The sequence below is a fragment of the Saimiri boliviensis genome, chromosome 5 (genome assembly GCF_048565385.1).
Source record: "Saimiri boliviensis isolate mSaiBol1 chromosome 5, mSaiBol1.pri, whole genome shotgun sequence".
Classification (NCBI taxonomy): domain Eukaryota; kingdom Metazoa; phylum Chordata; class Mammalia; order Primates; family Cebidae; genus Saimiri; species Saimiri boliviensis.
Window position 1 is genome coordinate 9,247,865 of NC_133453.1, and position 23,996 is coordinate 9,271,860.

The 23,996-nt window shown below is 57.2% G+C and overlaps 1 protein-coding gene across 5 annotated transcripts in view; it reads right to left on the reverse strand.

Annotated features, from left to right (window-relative positions):
- Positions 1 to 549: 549 nt before the first annotated feature.
- The window catches only part of DIS3L2 (DIS3 like 3'-5' exoribonuclease 2), a 388,020-nt gene continuing 364,573 nt past the window's right edge, over positions 550 to 23,996 (reverse strand). For 3 of the 5 annotated variants that reach the window (XM_003936718.4, XM_074398855.1, XM_074398854.1), the window contains exons 15-21: positions 7,250 to 7,433; positions 6,487 to 6,573; positions 3,498 to 3,645; positions 2,995 to 3,125; positions 2,759 to 2,863; positions 1,638 to 1,739; positions 550 to 1,065 (exon numbers count right to left, since the gene is read on the reverse strand). In XM_003936718.4, the coding sequence (XP_003936767.1) occupies positions 898 to 1,065; positions 1,638 to 1,739; positions 2,759 to 2,863; positions 2,995 to 3,125; positions 3,498 to 3,645; positions 6,487 to 6,573; positions 7,250 to 7,433 (925 nt within the window). In that variant the 3' untranslated portion in view covers positions 550 to 897. Of the gene's footprint in view, positions 1,066 to 1,637; positions 2,225 to 2,758; positions 3,126 to 3,497; positions 3,646 to 6,486; positions 6,574 to 7,249; positions 7,434 to 23,996 lie in introns of those variants that run through there. The other 2 variants (XM_074398856.1, XR_012517592.1) reach the window with 2 other exon arrangements.

The window sequence follows — 23,996 nt, forward strand, 5'->3', positions numbered from 1 at the left end:
TGCTCAGGACACTGGGTGTGGGACGGGGCCAGGCTCTATCACCAGGAGCTGGTTTCCCCTCTGGTTGGGAAGGGCCCCTCCAGGGCCCTCCTTCCCTCCCCCACTGGCCTAGACCTGCTTCTGTCCACAGAGCACAGGGTCGGGTCTGCAGCTGCCAGGGCACTGACTCAGATCCAGGGTATAGACAGGGCCATTCAGAGTGCTGGCCAAGAAAACGGGGGAGGGGGTGTTGCAGAACCCATGACCCCCGCCAGGCCCCGTGGAGCTGGTGCAGAGAGGAAGCGGGGACAGGGTTGGACACAGCCTCATGCGTCAGGGTGACGGGGGCTCTCTCAGTCCTGCATACTAATTACATTTTTAATCAGGCAGAATGAGACTCCGGCATCAATCTGCCACGCGGCCGGCTCTGAATCATGCTGGAACTGACAGGAAGGCTCCGGGTGGTGGCATCCGCTCAGCAGCAAGGGGTGGAGCCTGAGCTGGGTCCCTTGCCCTGGGTGCAAGGGGCATTCCATGCCCAGGCTTCCCACAGGCACCCCACACACCAGATGACACTTCACACTTGATTTTATTCTGTGACACTGATTTGCTGAAAACCCCCGTTTCCTGGACAGAGGAGGGCAGAAGGGCCCAGAGAGAAGGGGAGCCGGCCTCCCAGAAGGACTGGGGCCTGCTCTGCTGGGGTCACTGCTGACCAGGCCTCGCCTTCCTTCCAGCCCCACCCTCTCCCCTGAAGTTTGTTTAAAAGTTGAGCTGCAAAAATTAAATAAAAACAAACCCCTGAGTTGTTAAAAACCAAATTAAAAGTCTCCCTCCGTGTCAAGAGGTCCTATTCCTAAAGCCAACGCGGTGGGGCCGGCAGGTGGCGCAGGCGGTGTGTGGAGCTCTGCTGGTGCCTCAGTCCTCAGGGTCGCCGTCACACTCCTCAGGGTCGCCGTCACACTCCTCATCCTTCTCAGGGCCCAGGTGGCCCAGGGTACCTGGCCGCTTCAGAATGGCGCTGTACTTGAGGGCTGTGGCCTCTGCCCGCAGGACCACCTCCACCAGGCTGAAGATCGTGATGACCTGTGCAGAACACAGCCGTGAGGGGACAAGGATGGCCGCCTGGGTCCCTGCAGCAGGACCCAGGCCCCTCCCTCAGCCTCTGGAAGCCTCTGCTGGCCCATCTGTAACAGGGGCCTGCTTCAGGAGGAATGTCCTGGGTCAGGGCAGAGCTGGAGTAAGAGGCATCTTGAGCGCTCCCAAGGCTCACGAAGCACAAACTGGGGGCCTGGATCCACCTTTGGGGACACGTTGTTGATGAAACTGGTTCCAGACAATTTCCTGGGTGTAAACTCATAGCTTTTCTCAGGTCTCAAAAGGAACCCGGAAGGATAGCACCCCTGCATTAGAGGGACAAGCAGAGCCCTGCCTCTCTCCACTGTGGTTGTTCCCAAGGAAGGCAAGGTGGTGCCAGAAAGCAGGGCCCTCAGGAGGGGGTCTATGTGAGCTGGGAGGGCCTGGGGGCCCTGAAACCCCACCCGGGAGGCTGCAGTGCTGGGGGAGCCCAGGAGACACAGATGAGGGCAGGGGACACCACAGGAGGCAGGGGAGGGCTCACCAAGACTTGGGGCGATGGGACACAGAGGGGTTCTCACCTGCCGTGTCGGCTCCTGCTCCATGTCCTCAGGCTCCCAGACCAGCGTAAGCTCCGGCTTCTTGCCCACCTTCTGGAAGTGGTGGGACCGCAGGGCTAGTGCCTGGAGTGCAAACACCAAGCCTCAGGCCTTGGCCCTGGGCGCTGCTGCCTGCCCTTCCACCTTGGAGGGCTTCACTGCTTGGAGGCGGCCCTTGGTCCTCCATCCTGGCCCACCCCTGCCTGGCTGGAGGGAGCTTCAGGGAGGCCCTGCCAGGCCACCTCTGGCTGAGGCAGCAGGTGAGAGTGACCACAGGCCAAGGGCGGGGGCTTGGAAGCCCGTGGCTCTGTGTACTGCTGGGCCCAGGGCTCACTGCACTGAGGTGGGAACAGAGAACGGTGGCGGCGGAGTGCTGCGCCCCCTGCTGGTGCCATCTGTCGGAGCAGGCAGGGCTGGGCCCACTGCAGGGTGACCTAGACTTGAACTTCAGGACGCAGAGCCCCAAGGGTCTGCAGGTGGACTCCGTCCTTCCTCTTCTGCCCAGCTCCAGGTTATGAACACCACATTTGCTGCGCACAATGGGCTGGACACTGCACTCCCCGGGCACTCTGGATATTAGGAAATTCAAAGCCAGGCACAGGGGCCAGGTGGTGACCGGCGGACACCAGGGCCAGCTGCAGCCCAGCCCCTAAGGCGGCATTAGGACAGGTCCATGTCCCCTTGGAGAGAACTGTGAATCAACAGTCACCCAGCGCAGGAGCCGGGTCAGGGACAGTTCTCTCCCTTGTCTTCAGGGGACACAGTTTCCAGAGCCAACAAGGACCATCAGCTGGCCTTTCATTCCTTCACGTTCCTAATAAGCACAGTCTCCAAAGCCCACACACCCTGCCGAGCTGTACTGCCCATGGAGGGGCCTGCCTTCTGGTTCCTGGGTCCTTGGGGAAGGGGGCCAGGCCCGACCCTGGGCCTGGAGCCACCATCCCAGGTGGGAGAGGTGGGCGTCTCAGCAAGGCCCATCAGGTAGGCTTTGTGCTAGGGCTGGGGGATCGAGGGGTGGAATGGGACCCATCACAGCCTGCACCCCCCAGGGTGGGACAGCTTGGGCTGCCCCGCCCGCCCCCGGGCTCTCCCAGGGCACTCACATTGCAGTAGATGCGCTTCTGCACGCCATAGCGCAGCACCAGCACGTCAAAGGCTTGGTTCAGGACGCCCATCACCATGGCTTCTGACTCCAGGGGGCCACTCTCCTGCAGGGACAGTGCTGCAGCCATGGCACCTCCTGGCACTGCCCTGGGCTCCTTGAAGCCTCCTGGTGAGTTGGTGCCCAGGAGGGTTGGGAGCCAGAGGGAGGTGAGGGGCACCAGGCTGGAGGGCTCACCTTGACCAGAACGGCAAAGAAGAGACCAGTGCTGAGCTCCTGCACGCGCTTGGAGGCCATGCGGCGGTCGTTGCAGTGGTCCGCCTGCTTCTGCAGGGTATCGGGCGCCAAGTCTAGTCGCTCCCTATAGCCTGGGAATAGGGGGCAGGGTCATGGGTGGGGCATGACGGTGGGAGCCTGGGGGCTGGGAAGAGCTAAGGCAGGGGGATGGGCTGCATGGTGCTCTGCACCAGGTGTCAGATTAGGCCCCTAGCATCCAGGGCAGCAGAAAGGGGCCCTCCAAGGTCAGTGCCCTCCTCCCAGCTGTGTCCAGAGCTGGCTGTGGGAAGGGCAGCACTGGCCCGTAGGAGGAGTTTCCAGGCCAGGCTGCCTGCGCTTTGGTCACCCGACCCTTGGACCTCTGAAGTCCTGGAAGAGTGGTCTTGGGCCACTGAGCACCCGCCGTGGGGGTGGGCAGCCCTGAGCTGGCCCAGGTCTGTGCGGGCCCTGATCACACCCCTCACCTAGTGTGGCAGCCAGGAGGCGGTGCACCAGGACGTCAGCGAAGCGACGAATGGGCGAGGTGAAGTGTGTGTACAGCGGCACGTTGAGTGCGTAGTGCCGGAACTGTGCTGGGTCCTGCAGCAGCCCGGAGCAGAAGTACAGTGCCATCTGCGGGGTGGGGCAGGGCGGGTTAGAGCCTGGCCAACCCAGAGCTGCCTAGCCAGACTCAGAGGGCCTGTACCACCCACAGTCTCGCCATCAGCAGTGATGTGTGCACAGGGGCTGCCAGCTGCTGAGTGAAGCCAGGGAGGACCAGGGCTAGGGCCCTTGCTGCACAAGGGGACCCAAAGGGAGGCCAGGAGGCTGGCTGGGCAGAGCCCAAGGGTGCCCATGCTCCTCTCCAGAAGATACATGTGGCCTGCCTGGGCCTCCCAGGTGCCCTCAACATAGCAGTACTGAGAATGGCCTGGACAGGCACTACCAGGAACCCAGTCTCTGGTCTACCCTTCTCCGGCAGGGGGCTGGGGCTGCTACTCTGACCCAGGAAGAAGAAGGAAGAAGAAAGAAAGGAGGGGGAAGGGGAGGAGGATGGGGAGGAGGAAGAGGAGGAGGCAGCGGAGGTAGAGGAGGAGAGGGAGTAAGAGGCAGAGGTGGAGGAGGAGGGGGAGGATGATGATGAGGAGGAGGATGACGAGGAGGAAGAGGAGGAGGCCTGTGGTTTGGTCGGACCGGGGGCTGCAGGCACTGTCTGCTGGAGCCACATGCAGAAGCCGAGGAGCCTGTGGGTCTTTGTTCCAGGAGGCCAAGTCCCTCCTCCGATCTGGCCAGAGTGGGTGGTGGGAGAGAAAGCCCAGGATGCCATCCCCTGCCCTGTGCAACTCGAGCCTCCGGCTCCTGGTGCTTCCTCTCCAGCCCAGGCCCACCTTTGGTTGAGGCCGACCTCATCCCCTCCGGCACTGATACTGCCCAGCTGAAGCCACGCTTCACCCCAGCACCTCTGTGCCCCCCAGTACTCCACAGCAGCCAAGGGAGGCAGTTTCCAGCCTGCCAGCCTCCGTCCTTCTCATCCCCAACCATCCGACCCTCAGGGGCCGAGACACGGAGGTCTGAGTTCCACAGGCCCTTGTGCTGGGCAGGAGGCAGGACTGGGGCAGGAGACACCCAGAGTCTAGGGACCAGCACATAGCCTGGCCCAGCTGGAGCCACAGCCCCTCGAGCTGCTTATCCTGCAGTCCCTGAGCTTTCGGGGCTGGGGGCCAAGGCCGGTGCTGCTGCCTGGGAGCGAGTGAACTGGTTCCTTGTAGAAGCCCAAGGTCACGCCCGTGCGTCTTGCTGGCTCCCTTGCTCCCTGGCTGCTGTGCACACTCACAGCCTCCTGTGGCCTTGGCCAGGCAGCCGGCTCCTGTTACTCCGTGCACACGGGCCCTGGAATCCAGGGCGCAGCTGGCGGTGACCTGCTCGGCTCCCTAACTCCGCTTCCCTTCCAGCCCCTGCTGGGCTCTGGGTTAAGTCTAGGGCGAGTCTCCGGGGGAGGTGGGCGCAGCCTCTACGCCCAGACACATTTGGGCTTTGTTCTCAGCGGTGGCGCAGCTCCCCAGATGACCTGGGTGAGGATGACGAATGGCCTCTCCTGGCTGCTGGAGGTGCTCAGGGTCAGGTGGGAGGGGTGGGGACCATGGCTTTCACACAGGCCCAGCCGTCCCTGGAACAGCCCCGGTGTTCTGATGCAGAAGCTCACTGGGGACCGCGTGTCCTCTCACACCTTTTTGTGCGCTCTGCGGCTGCCCCGCCCTGTCCCCACCCCTGTTCCCGGGGCTGAGGAACAGGAGCACCAGAGACCTTCTGATGATTCCCTGCCATCGGATTTCCAGGGAAGGGCGCCTCCGAGCTCCCTGGAAGGCGAAGCAGGAGAATGAAGCCTTTCAGGCGCTGGCTGACTTAGGAGCGGCTCCAATCCCTGGAGCTCCAGCTTGGCTTGTACCTCCTTGGAGTTGGATGGATGTGGAGGCGGGGGCATGGGAGGGGGCCCAGTGGGCAGAGCCAGAGGCAGTTCTGGGATTCAGGGGCTGCTGTGCCTTCTCTGCTAGGCCTAGAGCCACTGGAGTGTAGAAAGAGAGAGCCCAGCAGGCATGGCCCAGCCCCTCTCTGCTGGGTGCCACAGGTGCTTGGCTGGGAAGACACTTGGGACTGGAGGCAGGTCAGGGCAGCCAGGCCCAAGCAGGCCCTGATGGCTTCCAACCCAGCAGAGCTTGTCCTACTGGATTACAAGGTGAAGTGCCAAAAGATAAATCGGCTGAGGTCAGCTAAAGCCATCCATTCTTGTGAACAGACTGAATCTGCTGAGTGACAGCCCCTGAAATAGAGCCTGTTTCTGTCCCTGGGCTGAGCTGGGGTCCAGAGCAGACTCATCAGTATCCACAGCTCCCACTGACCCCAGGGTCCACTGGAGTCCTGGTCCCAGGATGCTCGGGCCCTACATGGGTGAAGCTCAAGCCTAGGTGGGGTGTGACAGGTGTTCCAGAGCAAGCCCAGCTGTCTGCCCTACAGGCTGCTGCCTCCCCACAGGCCCAGGCCCAGGCTCACGGCCAAGTCTGTTTCTTTCCCACAATGGCCAGAGACCGACAGCTGGTTCTGGACTCCACATGCTGAGGTGGAGGCTGCAAAGTGTTCCCTGGGACAGGAAGCCCCATGGGACCCTGTCTCTCCTCCAGGACCCCAGTAGCCCTTCAGCTCTAGGGCACACTGTCCTTGAGCAAGTGTGAGCAGGAGGCAGTAGCTCAAACTCAAGAGGCTCAGGGTGCCCCTCCCAGGTGCTGCCTGGGGTTGGCTTCCCCTCCCACCCCCAGGAGTGTCCCTACCTCTGGCAGAGGAGGAGCAGCCCCCGTCCACCCAGCCATGCCCAGAGCAGGGCAGGAACAGTGGTGGGCTGCGTTTGCACATGGAGGTCACGGGTCTGGGGCCACGTGTGCTCCCGGGCACAGGCAGGGACAGCAGCTGGGCCCTTCTTACCTGCATGGGCCGGGAGCACATGTTGGTGAGCACCTCCTTCCGGGCCAGTGAGTACTTGTCATCTCCAAATGTTTGGGTCAGGCTTTTCTAGAAGCAAATCCCAGAAACCTGTGTGACATGTGGGGCAGCTTGGAGAGAGACTCTGGGCCCCATCGTCTGCTGAGCACCTCCTGCCCAGCTCTGGGGGGGGGGGGGGGGGCAGAGTTGCCTGTGGGGCTCAGCCCTGCTCAGAGGGTATGGGTGGGGAGAGGGGTCAGCTGCCCACAACCTGTGGCCCACACTGGCCTGAGGTCTGTCCCTTCCATGTCTTGCTGGCTGGCCTAGACTCGCTGGACTCCAGCGCTCTGGGCTAGGGCACCTCCCTGCCCCCACCAGGGTCAGGCCTGGGTGAGAAGCCTCCCTCCTCCAGGACCAGAGCCAAGGCCCTGGGCTCCTTAGCTTTACCCCAGGCAAGGAGCACCGGATCACTACAATTCCAGCGCCCACACTGAAAGCCTCTGGGCCCAAGACCAGCCCTTTCTGGCCACAGGACCCCTGCTCTCTGCTAAGCCCCCAGGTGTCTGGCTTGGCACAGTCCTGGTGAGGGGACAGGACCCATCGTCAGGGCCCCTGTGATCAGAGGGGGCCTTTCTCCCAGGCCTCCTTCCTCCCCTACAGGAGAGGCCTGGCTGAGGGGAAGCGGAGGCCCTTAGACCCCGACCTCGCGGGTCCTTCTCTTCTTTCCTCCAGGCGGGGCCTCCCCTGAACCCTGCCCAGCACTCACATTGAGGGCCCCTGCAGAGCTGAAGTCCACGGGCAGCCCCATCTGGTCGCAGAATTCCATCAGGTCATTGAGCATCCGTGTCTGGGGCGGGGGGTGCCGACGTAGCAGGGCCTGCTCCGGGAAGGCGCGGTGGATCTTGTGGGCGACCGCCATGTTGGCCAAGAGCATGAACTCCTCCACGAGCCTGCAGAGGGTGGGTGAGACGGGAGGCACCCTGGGGTTGGGGGACAGCTGTGCAGGCTTTCTCACGCTGCAGCCCGCCTGGCTCTATCACCCTTCAGGTCTCCGCTTAAGGACGACCTCCCAGCCATCTCATGTGTTCAGCCAAGTCCCTGCCTCGCCCAGCACCCCCATGGTCTCCCCTGTACCAGTCAGTCTACACTGCCTTCGCCTCTGGTCAGCTCCTGTGCTGGCTCCCCCATAGAGGGGGACCCTGGAGAGCAGGGAAGCTCCTGTCTACTAAATAATTCACCACGGCAGCCCCAGAGATCAGCAGCCCGCCTGATCCAGAGAAGATGCTGAGGAAAGATGTCTGCTGAATGGCAGGACGCCTGGGATCCTCAGGCAGCCCCAACTGTAAAAGGGCACCACGCCCACCGAGGCCATGGGAACAGAGGGGCCCCGGTCCAGCCCCTGCTCAGAGGGCTCCCTGGGGTGTGTGGTAGTGGTGAGAGGACTGAGGCGATCCCGAAGTCCCAGGAGTGCTGGGCTCTCTTCTCCCCTGAGGACTGTGCCTTGTCAGAGGGAAGCCTCCTGATAGGGTCTCCGAGGGTGAACAGAGAGTCCGAGGCAGCAAGAGTGAAGCCCTCATCAGGGGACGGGGCAGGACCAGGGGCGGGATGAGATCCCAGAGTCACCCTTTTAGGAGCTGCTGCTCTGGCTTCATGGCACTTGGGTGTCATTAGACCCAACAGTCTCTGTGAATGGACATGGCTCCCAGTCAAAGGACTGAGCAGGTCAAGGTCCCAGGCTGAAGGAGTAGGGACTGACAGGCGACGTGAGAGGTGAGCCAGGCAAAGGCTAGGGGGCCGGTATCACACAGCGCTGAGGTCGGCACCACTGTCTCTGCCACCAAATTTGGGGCAGGAGGCCACGCACTTCTTTTTCCCGCCTTCGGTGGGACAAGAGGGTCACGTGAGCGCAACAGCTGGAGCCTTGCACGTCCTCATGCCTTGGTGACCAGGACCCTCTTCATGGCGAACGCTGCTCCCCTCAGGGAGACATGGGGCTTTCGGAGCCTTGCCCAGCCTGGGGGGCACTCTGCCCTCCCTGCCTTTCCTCAGGCTTCATGCCCAGCTCCACGCTTTCCCCTGTAGTGGGAGAGGTCAGGGAGGGAATTCCCGCAGGCCTGGCTATAGCGGGAGCCCTGCCATGCGCTTCCTTTCCAGGAGATGTGGGTAGTGCTGCGGGTGAGCCTCGTCATCTGGCCATGCTTGTGGAAAGAAAGCCAGCCACAGGAAGGGAGAGAGAGCCCCGGCATGCAGAGCCCCTCCTCCACCCAGAGTGGGCCTGCCAGGGCAGACGTGTGGCTGTGCTCTGCCAGGCTGACCTGAGAGCACATCTGCCTCCCCAGGGAGCCCGAGCTGCAGAGGAAGAAGGGCTGGGAAATGCCCCAGGAGGGCAGACGCCACCAGATAGGGCCAAGGGTAGGCCCCACCGGGGCGGAGGGAAGCCAGCCCAGCACACCAGCCCCTCCTCTGCAGGGACTTCTTTGGGCCGGCTTGTGGCACACAGTAAGGCAGGTGACAGCTGGGGCATGTGACCACAAAGATCAAGCTTCAGCTGGCCCTTCTACCACACATAACATCCAGCAGGTAAAAGGAGGAGCTTCTACATTGCCCTCTGGGTGGCAACTGCCTGTAATGTGCCACCCCAGCTCCCAGCCCCTCATCGGTGCTTGTGCCCATCACTTCCTGCTGAAAACCCTTGTGTTCAAGTCCTTAATCCATGACAAGCCTCCCAAGTCCAAGTTTGAATCTCAGCTCCACAACATTCTTGCTGTGGGATTCTGGACAAATCACAGAGCCCTCCCCATCCTCCGGCTCAAATGCAGGACAGGTATCACAATGGCACCTGTTCAGAGCTATCACGGATGCAGAGAAAACAGGTTTTGCACTGACAGGCCAGGCCCTCTGCCCAACTCATCAAAAGCCCTCATATGCAGATGCTGCTCTCCTGTTGCCCCACCTGCCCCCCGCATGGCCATCTGAGGGGGTTTCCTCAACATGCCCTGTGATTTTTCATCCCTGCCATCAATCTCTATTCCTCAATTCTTTTGAAGCCTCCCCTGAAAAGCAGGCTGCAGTCCCTGACATGAACACTGTTCTAGGCTCACCTGTATCACTGTCTGGCGCCATTAGACTGTTTTTATTTGAATTTCATAATAAGACATTGTGAACCCAAGAACTGTCAAAATCCCTGCTCAAAAAATATCTGATACTGGTCAGGCCATCAGCACCAAAATGCTTCAGATGCACACAATCACGCATACTTTTGCCCTCACTCCACGAAGATTACCATGTGCCAGGCACGGTTCTGGACTTTCTCCCCATGCAGTCAGACAATTCTCCTGGGCGGGAGCATCTGGCTGTTCACTGGCGTCCCCTTCTCCCTCCAGCCCTGCAGCTGCAGCCTTCAGGAAAGAGGGACACCTGTAGCCTCAGGGCCAATCCTGGGCTGCATTTTGCAATGTGGCCAGCAGGGGGCAGCATGGCCCCACACCGGGTTGCACTGAGGCTGCAGGTTAAGGAGGCCACGAGGCAGGCAGGATGAAGGATCGGGGCTGTGCGGGGCCACTCTGGGGTCTCCCTATGCCCATGCCCCACACTGTGGGTTTAGGAACTCAATGTCTGGGGCATCCCGGGGTTGAACCAGGCTCCTGCTCTCACTTCCTTTAGGGGCTCTCCACATCCCCTCTCGTGGTCTTCAATAAACACGAGGACAAGGGCAGGAGGGAGGGGACAGGGAGAGGGCGGGGCTGCTGGGGAAGCCTCTGCCATGACCACAGACCTCAGGCAAGCTGCTTCCCTGGCAACTCTGCTACCTGTCCTCCCTGGACCCCAGCACAGTTCCAGGAGTCACCCCCGCCCTCCTCAGAGAACAAGTGCGCTCCTGCTGACCTTGCACGTGAAGCCTGGTGAGGCTTTGGAGGAGAGGCCCACCTTGCCGGGGCCGTGGCTGAGTCTCTGCTTCCCTTGTGCTCTTGGCCCGTCCCTCCCTCCCTCCCACTTGAGGCTGGGGATCAGGACAGTGCCTGTGGAGCTCTGGCCCAGCCAGTTGGACCACATCAAGCATGGACTCAGATAAAGGCCAAGGGCATTGAGTAGGGAGCTGACACTGTGGGGAGTCCGCTTCCCGGGTGCAGCCTTGGCCATGATGTTTGAGGACAGCTGCAGGGGCGTTTCCTGCCCTCGGGTCCTTCTGATAGCAGATGGAGGCGGAGAGAACAAATAGGCTATGAGCAGGAGTGGGCAAAGATGGCACTGGCCTCTGGTTCTGGTGGTAGCACCCTGGGGTCGCTAGAAGGTGGGTCCCCAGTGGAGTTTGGGGACAGGAAGGTGTGGGCCAAGCCCAGCTGCCAGCAGCCAGAGTTGCACTGAGTTCAGGATTCACTCATTGCAAATGGGGCCCCAAACCACGGGTTGGAGAACTGAGCTGGACGATGCGGGGCAGGTTGGGTAGGGTAGGTGGGAGTCAGGGTTCTCATCTGGGGCCAGCACAGGGACTCCAGGCTCCAGTGTCCCCTGCCCTGTCAATTCCCTGGTTGGCCAGCAGGTGGCGCCCAGCCTCTTCCTCCCGGAGGTCCTGGGATGGGGCAGCTCCAGCTTAGAACCCAGGGGCTCCTTCCTGCGGGAACCCAGGCCCAGAGAGGGTGGCTGAGACAGCGACCTGGTCAGCAAGGCCCTCTCCCCCGACCTCCTCCCTCCCTCTTCTGGGGAGCAGTGCTAGGTGCACAGCCAGGGCAGCCAAATCTCTGAAATGCCTCAAGCTGTCCTGGGTGTTGAGGCCACGCCCCTCCACATTCTGGGCCACTGGAGCCCCAAAGAGGGCAGAGTGGGCACTGGAGCTGCTGGATGGAAGGGCACCCTGCCCCCTGCCTGGGCCTCAGACCTTGCTCCCCTGATATGGGCACCGGCCCTAGTGTCATCCTACTCCTACCAGCGCCAGCAAGGCACAGGCATGAGATCACTGGGCCCTGCTGGGGACGGGGCGCTGGAGCTCAGGGACTGCCTCACAACTGCTCTTGGAGGGGCTGCGAATGGCTGCCAGTCAGCATCATCTTCCAGAACAGCCAGCCAAGGCCTTGGAGATGGGGCCTCAGTCCCAGGCCTGGCATCAGCCGAGCCTCTGGAGCAGGCATCCCCAAACTGCGGCCCCCTGGGGCCATTTATCCGGACCCCTGCCGCACTTCAGGAAGGGGCACCTCTTTCATTGGTGGTCAGTGAGAGGAGCACAGTATGTGGCGGCCCTCCAATGGTCTGAGGGACAGTGAACTGGCTCCCTGCGTAAAAAGTTTGGGGACACCTGCTCTGGAGCCTGTGCCACCAGGGCCCCACGACTCTGGAAGTCTGGGGTGGGGCTGTGCCGTGACAATGGCTGCAGGGCCAGGACCCCAGCTTCTTGGCACTCACTCCCAGTACCTCTCTTCCCTGGGTCTGGGCCTCCCCAGGGCAGGAGCAGAGAGGAAGGGCAGGTGTGAGGCTCAGCGAGCCCCTCACCCACTGTGGCATACAACAGGGAAAGGCCACCAGCCCCTGCACAGAGTACACACTCCTCACAGCAAGGGTGACACTGGGGGAGACAGAGGTTTCCACAGTGCACAAATGTCCCTCTAAAGAAAGAGCATCAACATCAATATACATGAAACGTGGGCTCTTCATGCATTTACGACAGGGTGTCCTTAGCCCCGAAGGTGCCGGCAAGCATCAGGCCTGTGCAGAGTCAGCCACTGGGTGCCGCACTCCTGCTGGCTGAGGTGGGACCTGTTTCTGTCGAATCTTAAAGGATGATGCTGGTAGAGGCAGCTCTCAACCTGGCAGGGCTCAGAGTAATGAGATGAGAAAGGGGTAAAGCCATCTGTGCTTCAGAGGAAGCCTGCCTTCCCTGACCATCGAGGAACCAGATCTAAGTGTTTCTCTGCTCAACTGAAAGGCTGGGGCTGGGTTTTGCCAGTCAGGGATCCGGGGCGTCTGTGGCCAGGTGGTAGGGGTGGGGGTGTCCTTCACCTCTCCTGGCCCTGCCATCAGGAGAGGAAAAGAGATGAGAGGCTTCTTCTCAGTGGCTTGCATGGAATGCCAGCCCTACCACTCGCTGTGTGATTTCAAGTTTCCTAACCTCATGGAATCTCAATTTGTTCCCCTGTAAAACAGGGAAGCAATGTACAAGTGCCTGGCTTGAATAAGTAAGACCTTATTATTATACATCCTATGATGTGACTGGCCTGGGTGCCATAACTCTAGGACTTGGACAAAAAACACAGCAAAAACAACACTTCTAGAAGTTTCTTATCCCCTCCCTAACCGCACCACAAAGCCACCCTCTGGCAAGGAGGCCATGTCTCCAAAGGTGTCCCATTTCAGATCCATGTACCTGCTATAGTGCTGAGAAACTCACCCACCCCTTCCTCCACCGGACACTCAGAGAGTGGCTTTGGAAATGAGCGGAAGCCGGGGTGGAGGGGCAGGGCCGGTGCCCAAAGCTGAAAATGCATCCATTTTCAAAGGCCAAAGCCAAATGTGGGACAGAAACAGCCTCTTCTGCCCTCAGCTACCAGGGCCCTTGTCACACTGTGGGAGGCTCCTGCTAATGGAATGAGACCACTCACAGAGCTTGTTCAATCAGCTCTTGCTGAAAACTGCTAACGTGGCTTTGATAAGAATTGCTCCCAGCCAGTTTCAGCCTCATTTCTTCTGCAGACCAAATTTTCCACACTTGGGCACATGCTCCCTGTAAGCTCTGGAGCCCTGGGCTCTGCTGAGGCCGTGAAGGCAGCTGCTGGGCCTGTCTCGGAAGCTGAGTGCCCGAGCACGGCCCCTTCTCCATGGCTGGGCAGCCCATGGGGCGCAGGTGGCGGCCACCTTCATGTGGGACCTGCTGTGCTCCCAGCGGCCAGAAATTGAGTGTAGTGTGGTGGAAACCGCAGGGCCCGTGAGGCAGGGGTCTGTGGAGCACTGAACTGCAGGCTGCTGGGGAGGGAAAGTGGAAAAGATCTTGGTGGCAGCTCTGTCCCGGGCCAGGCTGGGTGGGGCTGGGGCCTGGGAGGGGAAAGTGGAGGCCTGGAGAGAGGGAGCCGCAGGCAGAGCTCCTGGCCTGGGTGGGGTGGGGGTCCGGAGGAAGTGCAGCTGACTGATGAACCCCCACCCACCGCTGGCCATGCACCCTGCTGCCAGCCTCCAGCAGAGGGTGGTGTGGCCACTGGGTGGCCCACCAGTCACAGCTCGGGCCTCTTGCTGACCCCTCTCCTCCTGTGCTCTCTGCAACCTCCTGAATGCATTGGACGTTCTCATGAAACCACAGGGAAATGAATGGGGCCCAGTTCACAGGCATGGAAAAGCCCAGAGGAGAAGGCCTCCGGAGCCAGACATCACAGGCCTGTGGGGAAGGCCAGAGCCAGGTTTCCTAGGCTGGGAGGCTCAGTCCATGGCAGGGCCTTTCTATAGGGGAGCGGGTGGGGCCCTGCTGCAGACAGGCACGTTCAGCTGCTGTATTTCCAGCTCAGAAGAAAGGAAATCCCCAGAGGCCAGGCAGCCACATTTGGGCCCTCAGGCCTTGCCAAAGGGAGGCCCAGTGGCTATGGTGGGGAGCAAGGGGGGCTGGCTTGGAGCTGGGGCTGGGCTGACAGTGCAGAAGGCTCTTTTCAGGGTAAAGCCAGCCCAGAAGCCTCATTCCCTCCCCAAGTTCCGGCTCTGCTCCCAGAGGTAGGGGCAGGCCTGCAGGCTGGCAGTGGCCCAGCCCCCAAGCAGAACCAGGTGCCAGCCTGTGCTGTGTGGCCTTACAGAGCGTTGTCATAAGAGCTTGCTGGCTGCTTTATGGTGCTGACACATAAGCCTCTCTCCAGTGACAGCCCCTGCCCAACAGGAACTGGAAATGCGGTCCGCAGGAGGGGTGGCACAGGCACACAGAAGCCTGGCCACCTGGGGGAGTCCCCACAGTGCCCCCAACAGTTTTGTTTGCTGCTCTGCCGGCTCCTGGCCAGGGGTCCCTTTCAAGCCCCTGCAGTGGAAGCTGGCTCCATAGGCTTGGAGCCAGAACAGAGCTGAGTAGGGGCCAGCTGGGCCATCACAGACTTCAGGAGGCATCTACTTTGGTTTTACAATTAGGCTTTGGGCACTTGGGTGTTCACGGAAGAAGGGTGTTCTGGAAAGCCCAGGTCTCTCTTTCTCTCCCTCTCCCTCTTTCCTGCACGTACACATGCTCTCACACACAGACGTTACCAAGGCAGCCACAAAAATGAGAGATGAGCCTGTGCTTCCTGGGACCTCAAGCAGCTTTGCTGCTGCAAGTTTGAACGTACTGCTCCTGCACCCACAGCTGCTAGGTCAGATCCTGCAGCAGGGCCACCACCCCAGTCCCACAGCCACTAAAGTCTGCAGGGAAACAAGAGCGCAGCTGTGGTCTCTGTACTTCCTCATCTACTCCTCACTGTCCCCCCATACCCAGTGTACAGGGAGGGGATTGTTGGTCCTAAGGTGACAGAGGGAGATGGTGTTTCTGGGAGGCCACAGAAGTGACCACAGAGGTCCCATCCACGGTGTAGCAGGGCTGGATCTGGAGACTGCCAGGCACTTTGCCACTCTTAGTCCACCTAAGTCTCAGAAGTCAGAGTTCTCATGCCTGGCAGGAGCACAGGGAGCTCAGGGAGCTTGCAGGACTTGCCCAAGCTCCCAGACCCAGGGTCCCCGACATCCCATCCGGTGCTTTGTCCTCAGGTGACCCTGCGTCGCTTGCTCTGAACCCTCTGAGGAAGAGGGAGCAGCAGGATTTCTTCCTGGCACCTGACAAGGGCTCTGCTGAAAGTGGGAACTCAACACAGAGCTTGTCCTGAGAGCAGACACCTGCCTAGGGGCTGGGCACCCCGGCAGTCAGCTGTGTCACTACCATCATCTTGCTCCTGACTGCCAAGAGCACCTCCTCCCCTCTGCCAGGGTCACAGCAGTTGCAGAGCCCAGGGTCACCCATCTGAACCTGGCTCTCCACCTGCCCGGCCACCTCCCAGGGACAGAGCCTTTCCTCCACTCTGCTCCCTGCCTCTAGGCCTAAGGCTGGTCACAGACAGAGGCAAACACACATGGCCCCCTGCAGCCACCGCCTGGCTGGGCTGGGACTGGACACTGTCCTTCCTTGGAAGCCTTGTTTCCAGGTCCCGGCTTTGCCTCTGCCTCTCTCCCGCTGTGGTTGGACGAGGAGGGCAGAAGTGGCACTGAGACCCACATAGCGCCTTCCTGGCACGGCTGCCTCCTCATGGCTGCCTCGGGCTGGGCCCTTTCCTGTCTGAGTTGCCCGGGGCTCAGCACAGATGCTTTTCCTGCTCTTGGTTTCCCATCACTGCTAAAGGCACCGTGTGTGGCCTTTCCTTTGCTAACGCCCCTCCCACCCCCTACGGAGATAAGCTGGGCCCCTGGGTCAGGAGGGCAGGGCAGAGTGGGTCACGGGCCACAGCATCGGTGAGCTGGGGAGGGCCCCACCCCCTCAGCTGCCTTGGCCCACGTGACAGGATGGCCTCTCAGTGCTGGGCCTCATGCAAGCCTTTCTAGACTATTCCAGGAGGGAGTTTTCTCGCTCTGAGCTGGGCAATGAATCTCCCATGTTTTCCCTGTTGAGCTCTGAACAGCCAGAGAAACCTCAAGAAGTCCCCAGGTCAGTCCCTCGCCCAGACCTGAGTACGGCCCAGGGTCCTTAGCTGCTAGTGCTCTGAGGGTCCTTGGCTGTCACACTCCCTGGCCCCCACAATTTTGCTGGCCTGTTCCTGGCCTCAGCCTTGCTTCCTTACCAGCAACGAGGAGATCAGTCCCTCTGTCCCCCAGGGATCCCTTGGGGCCTCCTCATGGGTGAGAGGCACCCAGACTCTTAGGCCATGCTGGGTGTCCACGCCGCCCCCTCTGCTCCCACAGCCAAATCCACCTTCTCCACTCAGCTCCCGTTGGGGCTGTACAGGCTCAGTTCAGGCATCCCTCTCCCTGGCTCCATGGTCCTGTGGGCTGATTCTAAACCAAATCTCATCCCTGAATCCAGACTGTCTTTCTCTGGAGGCTAGTTTTCGTCCACAGACCACAGGCCATGGGGTGGGGGAAAGGTGGGAAACACCTGGCCTTGCCCATCTAGGTATTCCAGAGCGGAGCAGCACATAGAGGAGCTGGTAAAATGTTTGCGGGAACAAATGAGGCATTTCAGAAACATGATTTGCTTGTCTGTGCCACAGAAAACGTTTAGTGCCAAACAAGACTTATTTTGGGGGGTGGAAGCACAGCCCCCAGTAATAAAGGACTAGGGGTTGCAGTTATAGTGCCTGCAACTTCCCTTCAGCCTATCACTGTTGAAGCAGAGGTGTATGAACTTGGCAGGCGGAACCCAAGACAGCTTCTGCTAGCCTAATGGGACACGCTGCATTTGCCTCAACAGATTCTTACTGCCTGTAGATGGTTATTGCTTAAATCCAACACAGGTGACAGGCGGCAATGTGACTGGGCCTCATTTGTTGGTTACATGGTCAATGAATCCTCTCCTGTAAGGGCAAACTGTCTCAGTATAAACATGAAATGCAGAAGATTAAAAGAAAACCCCTCTTGTCTTGGGTTTTTTCCACTCAACTAACGTTCATCTTATCACCCCCTGGAACACAGTGTTGAGTTTGGCAGAGCTCTGCATTCATTCTGTGACTTTAAAAATATTGACATAAAGTTTCATGACCTAGGTTCAGAGTCGTTTAAATGAATGTGTCCCCCGCCCCCCAGAACATTCTGGGCTTCCCTGACATCTTCATAGGCCCGTCCCATGTGGCAGTGGGGCCCAGCTCTGCCCTCTCTGCCTTGCCCATACATAGGGGTAGGGTGGAGGGGTGGGGTAGAGAAAACCATAGGACTGCTGGGTTTCATCCCCACCCTTACCCAAAGTCAACCAAAGACTCACGAGAGCTCTCACAGAGACTGTGTGAAGACTTCAGCTCCACGCCACTCTCATTCTACCCGAGAACCAAGACCAGAACAATCTGAATTAGGCCCTGGGTTCTTCCAGGCCAGCCAGGTCAATAGTAAGTCAGACGGCAAGGCCAGACCATGCCAAAGCCACACCTGAGAGTTCTGCTTATCCCTGAGCTACCACTCTGCAGGCCAAGCCCATCTTGTAGGGCAGCCTGGGGTACAGAGGACAGCCCTATTTATCCAGGATTTACAAACGCATGAAGAAAGCTCTCCTGGTACCTGGGATGCTGACCAGCAACGGCCTTCTGGGAGCTTCTTCGCAGGTTGGCCTGGGAGGACCTGCAAATTCCTTTCAGGCCTCCCCTGGGTAAGAACTGTTCTTCCTGGCAGAGGCTGCAGTACCCAGAGCTCTCTGCATCAGTCCAGTTGCCTCTACCTGGGAGAAGACCTTGTCCAACAGTCCCAGAGGGCCCTGTGTGGTCCGCTGGGCTGTGCAGCCACCAAGACGGTCAGTAACTGTGCTCTCTAGTTAATGGTGCTTATGCCTGTCCATTTACTAGTAAATCTTTGTGATACTCAAGCCCAGTTCCTCGTGTGCCATGTTTGGCTGCTGTGGAAGTACAGTCAAATGGTCATTTGCAACAAAAGAAAGAACTGGCCACTAGTTTCACCAGTACATGCTTACATGTAGTATGCAGTCCAGGGTGTATCCACTGCATGCCAACCACACAGACACTGGGTGCTCCTTACTCAGTACTATCTGCCCAGGAAAGGCCCAGCCAGCCATGTGGGAGCAGACCATACCTCCCTGATGGGTGTGGAGCCAGCAGTGCTAACTCTGGGAGTGGCAGTTCTGAGAAAGGAATGGCCATAGCCACTGCACTCAAGGAACATGACTGGAAGACCCCCTGCCCCGTGTTATATTTGCAATGCTCCTGAAGTTTCAGGGAGAGATGGTGGAGAGGTAGTGGGAAGGAGAGCCATTCTCCTTCTACCCATGATCTTTAGAGATTCCCCCTCATTCCAACAAGCATGACAAGAGGGAACACACAGGTTTGGTGAGGCGGCTCTCCGCTCTGCTCAGTTCTCCAGGCTTGACCAGGCCTCTTCCCTCTGGATACTGCCCCTTGACTCCACGCTGTCACCTGCTCACTTGCCTCCCCTTGGGTGGGTTGGGGCCTACGGGGTCCCAAACCAACACTCCAGCCAAGAGAAGCAGAGGGTGACAGTACCCAGCACCCTGTTGTACTGGCCTTCCCATGCGGGGTGTACATGACACTGAGACCCACTCCCTGCATACTTTGCTCACCTCCCCGCTGGCCTTTGTCACCCCCCTTGCAAATGCTGCTTTACACACCCATCTTCCTCGAGCTGTGGGCTTCCAGGGAAGGAACTGGGCCTTCTGCATCCTTGTGCTTAGTGCAGTACCCAGCATTAGTAGGTGTCCAATAATGTTTGCTAGACAAGCAACCAAATTATGTTTACAACTGGGCCAGAGAACACTTGGCAAAACTGGGCCTCCAACCCATGAGGGATGTGGGAAGACTTCTCAGGGCCCTTCTTTTAACTCTGAGGGATTTCCTAGGGGTCTTTTTCTAAGTTTGATGGTGGAAAAGGACACAACTGGCAGAGAACACAATTCTGAATATAAGGGTTTCCTGAAGATTCCCCCAAGCTATCCCTGATTGAGCCCTGCTTCATGGGCGCTCTGACCGCACTGGCCTCTGGCCTCTGTGGAGGCCTGGCCTTGCAGGAGTGTGTTCTTCATTGTGGATCGGCAGCTTCACTGTATAACAGAGCCCAGAGGGCAGAAGCAACTTGCCAGTATTTTTGTCTTGCTAAAGTCAGGGGGAAAGGCAGGGCACCGTCAATCACGCACAACCTGGATAACCCTAGGCAGGCAACTTTACCTCTCTGATTTCTTCTACCTAACTCACAGGGTTATTCTAGTGAGGATTAAATGAGATAAACTTTATCTTATTTAACATTATAAGCTCTGACATATTGTTAACTATCCATACATCTTATTAGTGTTACTATGAAAACCTTCTGCACTGAATTAAGGTGACAAAAAATAGAAGAGGTATAATTAAAAAACAGAAGAGGCCAGGAGTGGTGGCTTGCCTGTAATGGGACTTTCGGAGGCTCAGGTGAGCAGATCACTTGAGGCCAGGAGGTCGAGACCAGCCTGGCCAACACAGTGAAACCCCATCTCTAAAAATACAGAATTAGCTGGGTGTTGTGGAGGGCATCTGTAATCCCAAGCTACTTGGGAGGCTGAGGCATGAGAATTGCTTGAACCTGGGAAGCAGAGATTGTGGTGAGCAGAGATCGGGCCACAGTACTCCAACCTGGGCGACAGAGTAAGACTCTGCCTACCTTCCACCTCCACCCCGCCAAATAGAGGAATGTTAGGAGAACATGAGAGGAAAGAAGAGCAAATACCGCATGCTCCCAGGAGATGTCTGGCCAGCATCTGCTGAGCACCTCTGTGTTCTCGACACTGTGCAGGGGCTGAAATGAAGTGACTGTCCTTGCTCTTGGGCACAGGGAATCAGATCAACACATACTCACTCCCCTACCCCTAACTCCTGTCCAAATTGTATCAGCATAAAAAAGTGGCTTGTTTCCTCAGCATTTACTGCCTGGGCGAGGGAAGCCTTTTACACACATTCTCCACACTGTACCTACAAATATTTCCTTTCCATTGCAAGGAGTGTTCATGGGTCATGAAGCCAAGGGTAATAACCTGCCTCCCAGAGCACACAGTAAGGTACTGATGATTCTGAGACTAATAGTGCCTTTAAGGATGGGAGAGTTAAGTTCGATGACACTAACAGCTAGGAAATTCACTACAAAAAAAAGCCCAAAGGAATGGAAAGTTCCTTCCTCTTCAGAACGGTACAATGAAAAATCACAACAATGATTTCCTAGATTTATTACACAAAAGATAGTGACCAGCTAACTGCTCTTTTATCTACACCAAAGACTAATGAGAGGAAACAGATTTTGATTAAACTGGAGGGCTGTTAAACTAAAGAAGAAGAATTCAATCACTTCATTTTAATATGCACAACATCGAGCTTACCTAACAGGTAATCACCTTTGAAACATGGAGCAGAAGCAGGAAACAGGCAGAAACAGGGCCTGTGGGCAGCCGACGCAGGTGCATGCGGGACGGGCGTGCAAGTGTGCCTCCTGGGAAATGCCTCCTTCGCACCTCACTCAGAGCCTTTCCTCCCATCCACAGACTCCCAACAGCTTGCCTCGGCTTCCTCACAGATTCCACACCCCCTACAAAGCCTCATGCTTGGAGTGGCCAGAGAGGGTGCTACAGGCTTCTCTGGAAAGCCACGGAGAAGTGACAACTGGCCCTGACTGTAAAGGCAGAAACAAAGACAGGGGCAGGGCCCCAGTGAAGTCGGTGAAAATACACAGCATTGTGGGGACATCTAGTGTGGAAGCGAATGACACAGCAGAGTGCAGCAGACCCCTTTAAAGAATAGGACATAAACCTAAGGAACAAGGTGTTGGTGCCTGGAAGAATAAATCTTCTCTGTAGAATGATTCCTTCCTTCTTATTCTAGGGAGCACAAACATTAACAGATTTACAGAACAACAAGGGCTGTGCTGGAAGCTGATGAGCTGCTGCCCGGGAGGAGGAGGCTACCGTGAGGCCGCAGTGGTATGCCAGGGCTCTGGGATACACAGCAGTGACAGGGCACTCAGAGAAGGGAGCTGCTGAGAGCAGGGTCCCCAATCCCAGGAGATGAGCCATGTCCTCTGCCATCTCTGTCCACCCATTTATCACAGTCCACTCTCCAATTAGCTAACTACCCCCCACTGGTATCCCAGGCTTGGAGGGTGGACCCTGGTTCTCACCTAGCTTTGGGACAGGTGTGGGTCACATGGGGTCAGCTTGGGGGTGGCCCAAAGTCAGTGGAATGATCTAAGCTGTTCATCTCAGCCAGGCTTTGCTGTGTTGGGCTTTCAGAGCAGCTGCGGAAGTCAGCCACTTCCTCTTGCCTAATTTAGTGGGCATGAGCTGGGCGCTTGCTCTAAGTCACTCTATGAAATCTTTTCCCAGCTGTGTTCTGGCCATCAGAGAAGCATCCGCAGAACAGACAGCAAACATGTTCAATTCTTCTTCAATACGTGAGGCAGCTACTAGGCGATTTATAGCCATTGATAGCCTCTGTCTGTCATCAAGCACAGCAATTCCTTCGGGCTCTAGAGGCTTCCTGCCCAACCATCAAGAAAAAGCCACAGTGCCCCAGAGAGCTGGGAGTGGCAGTGAAGATAGATCAGAAACACTTCCGCATAGACAGCATGGCCAAAAGCAAAGAGAGCCAAGTACATTCTGGTTACCTGCCAGGCAGCCACAGGAGGTGACAGCCACGGGCACCTTTCTTCAGGCTCAGACCCAACATGCAATCCTATGACCTGCTGCTTTTATGGGCTAATCTCCTTGAGAGTGTATCTGAGGCCTCTGTGGCTGGAGCCTGGGCTCTGGGCTTCCAGTACCTGAGTGAGGGTGTTTACAGCAGAGGCATCTACTACTTTAAGTACCTGAACATGCCCTGGGTCTGGGGCAGCACACCAGTATGGGGGTGGGGACGGGGCTGGAAGCACTCACCCCTCTTGCCAGGAATTGAGTGTCCCTGTTCATTAAACAGGGACCTGGCCTGAATATCACAGCCTCTTCTAGAACTCCTTGGAAGTCTTGGGAAGGGGCAAGCCTCCTTGGGTTTGAAGAACGCCTGGCTGTGTCATCTGCTTAAAAAGGTTAGCAGGAGGGACCAGAGAGCTGGCTTCCCCCTGGGGCTGCAAACCTGTGGTTGGAGAAACACTCAGAGAGGAGAGAGAAAAACGAGTCATTCCAGGACCTTCTGAGAAAGGTATGGATGTGGCAGGTATAGATACAGGGAAAAGAAAAATGTTCATTCTCACCACCTTTGTCATTGGTAAGAAGACATCTTCATGTGCTATGAAGAATCTGGGAAAGAAACCCAAAGAGCTCCAAGTCATGCTGGATTGCTGCAGCCCCAGGAGGCTCCCCAGAATGGAAGGAGCTACAGTCCATCTCAAAAAGATGAGGAAAGTGAATGGCAAAGTAACACAGAGGAAAACTTATTCAAGAAAGGGAAAGTGTTATCTGCTTAATGCAACTCTGTGTTAAATCAACAAAGAAAACATTGACTCTTCAAGGTCTTTGAGAGTTTTGAAGTATCTAGTTTTGAGAGTTCCTGGTGTCCTATATTTCTGTCTCATAGGGAAATCTCTTGGGGCATCCATAGGTAGTTACTTGAGCTGCAAAAGGTGGGGTGTGAGAATAATGGGAGGCACTCTTGGCCTAGGGAGCTCCTTCCAGCCCCAGGGCCTTGAGGCCTCCGGGGCCTGCTTGGTTTGGGTCTCGATCCTCCCTGTCCTCTTCATTTCTCCCTCTGAGTCTCAGCGAGAGGAATTCTGTGAACCTGCATAGGACTTATAACCTTCAAAATGGGACAGCTGAGACTCTACAAGGCTTAAAAATACAGGATCTACCCTGCAACCTGAGCAGCCAGCCCAGGAGGAAAGCCTTCAATCTCACCTCCATAACAGGCAACAGAATGACAGCAGAGCCTAGGGAATGCCCTGTACTGGGCCCAGTGGGTGCTGGGCGGGTGCTGAGGAGGGCTGCAGGTACAGCCCTTTAGGGCACAGGCAGGTCCAAAGGGCTCCTTTCTATGGCAATGAAAATCAGGGAAAGGTGGGATGGGGCAGGTGACAGGGTAATAAGGTTTGGCTCTGTGTCTCCACCCAAATCTCATCTTGTAGCTCCTATGATTCTTATATGTTTTGAGTGGGACCTGGTGGGAGATAAATGAATCACAGGGGTCGGTCTTTCTCATGCTGTTCTCATGATAGTGAATGGGTCTCACGAGATCTGATTGTTTTAAAAATGGGAGTTTTTCTGCACAAGCCCTCGCTTTGCATGCTGCCATCCTTGTAAGATATGACTTGCTGCTCCTTGCCTTCTGCCATGTTATGAGGAATCTCCAGCCATGTGGAACTTAAGTCCAATAAACCTCTTTATTTTGTAAACTGCCCAGTCTTGGATATGTCTTCATAAGCAGTATGAAAATGGACTAACACACAGGGATATAAGGAGATTTGGGGGAGGAGGTTACTGGGGAAAGGAAAAGATGCTGAATATACCTGTGAGGTATTAATAGTTTAGTGACTTTTCTCTAGGTCATCTATGATAAAAGTGGTATTTTTATGACCTCAGGGGTTACACATTCAATATTCTACCAGGGAATCAGGGAGCAGGAAGGAGAGAAGAGTTGAACAGATCTGCCTGAATGTACAGCCATGAGATCCTTCCATAAAATGTCCAGGGCAAAAGCTCCTCACAAGGTTAAAATGAAGAGTAGCAGTCTCGTGATAAATATTAGTTCCTTTTCACTTAAATAAAATATCAGATTCCACTTTCCTATCTCCTAAATCACCACTTACAACTTTAAAAAATTGTTCCCAAATTGGAAACTCATCTTGGGGAAAAATCAAATAAAGTGTATACTAAAGAAAGTGACAGTAAAAATTTTCATAATCTAAGAGTGAGTTTGTGG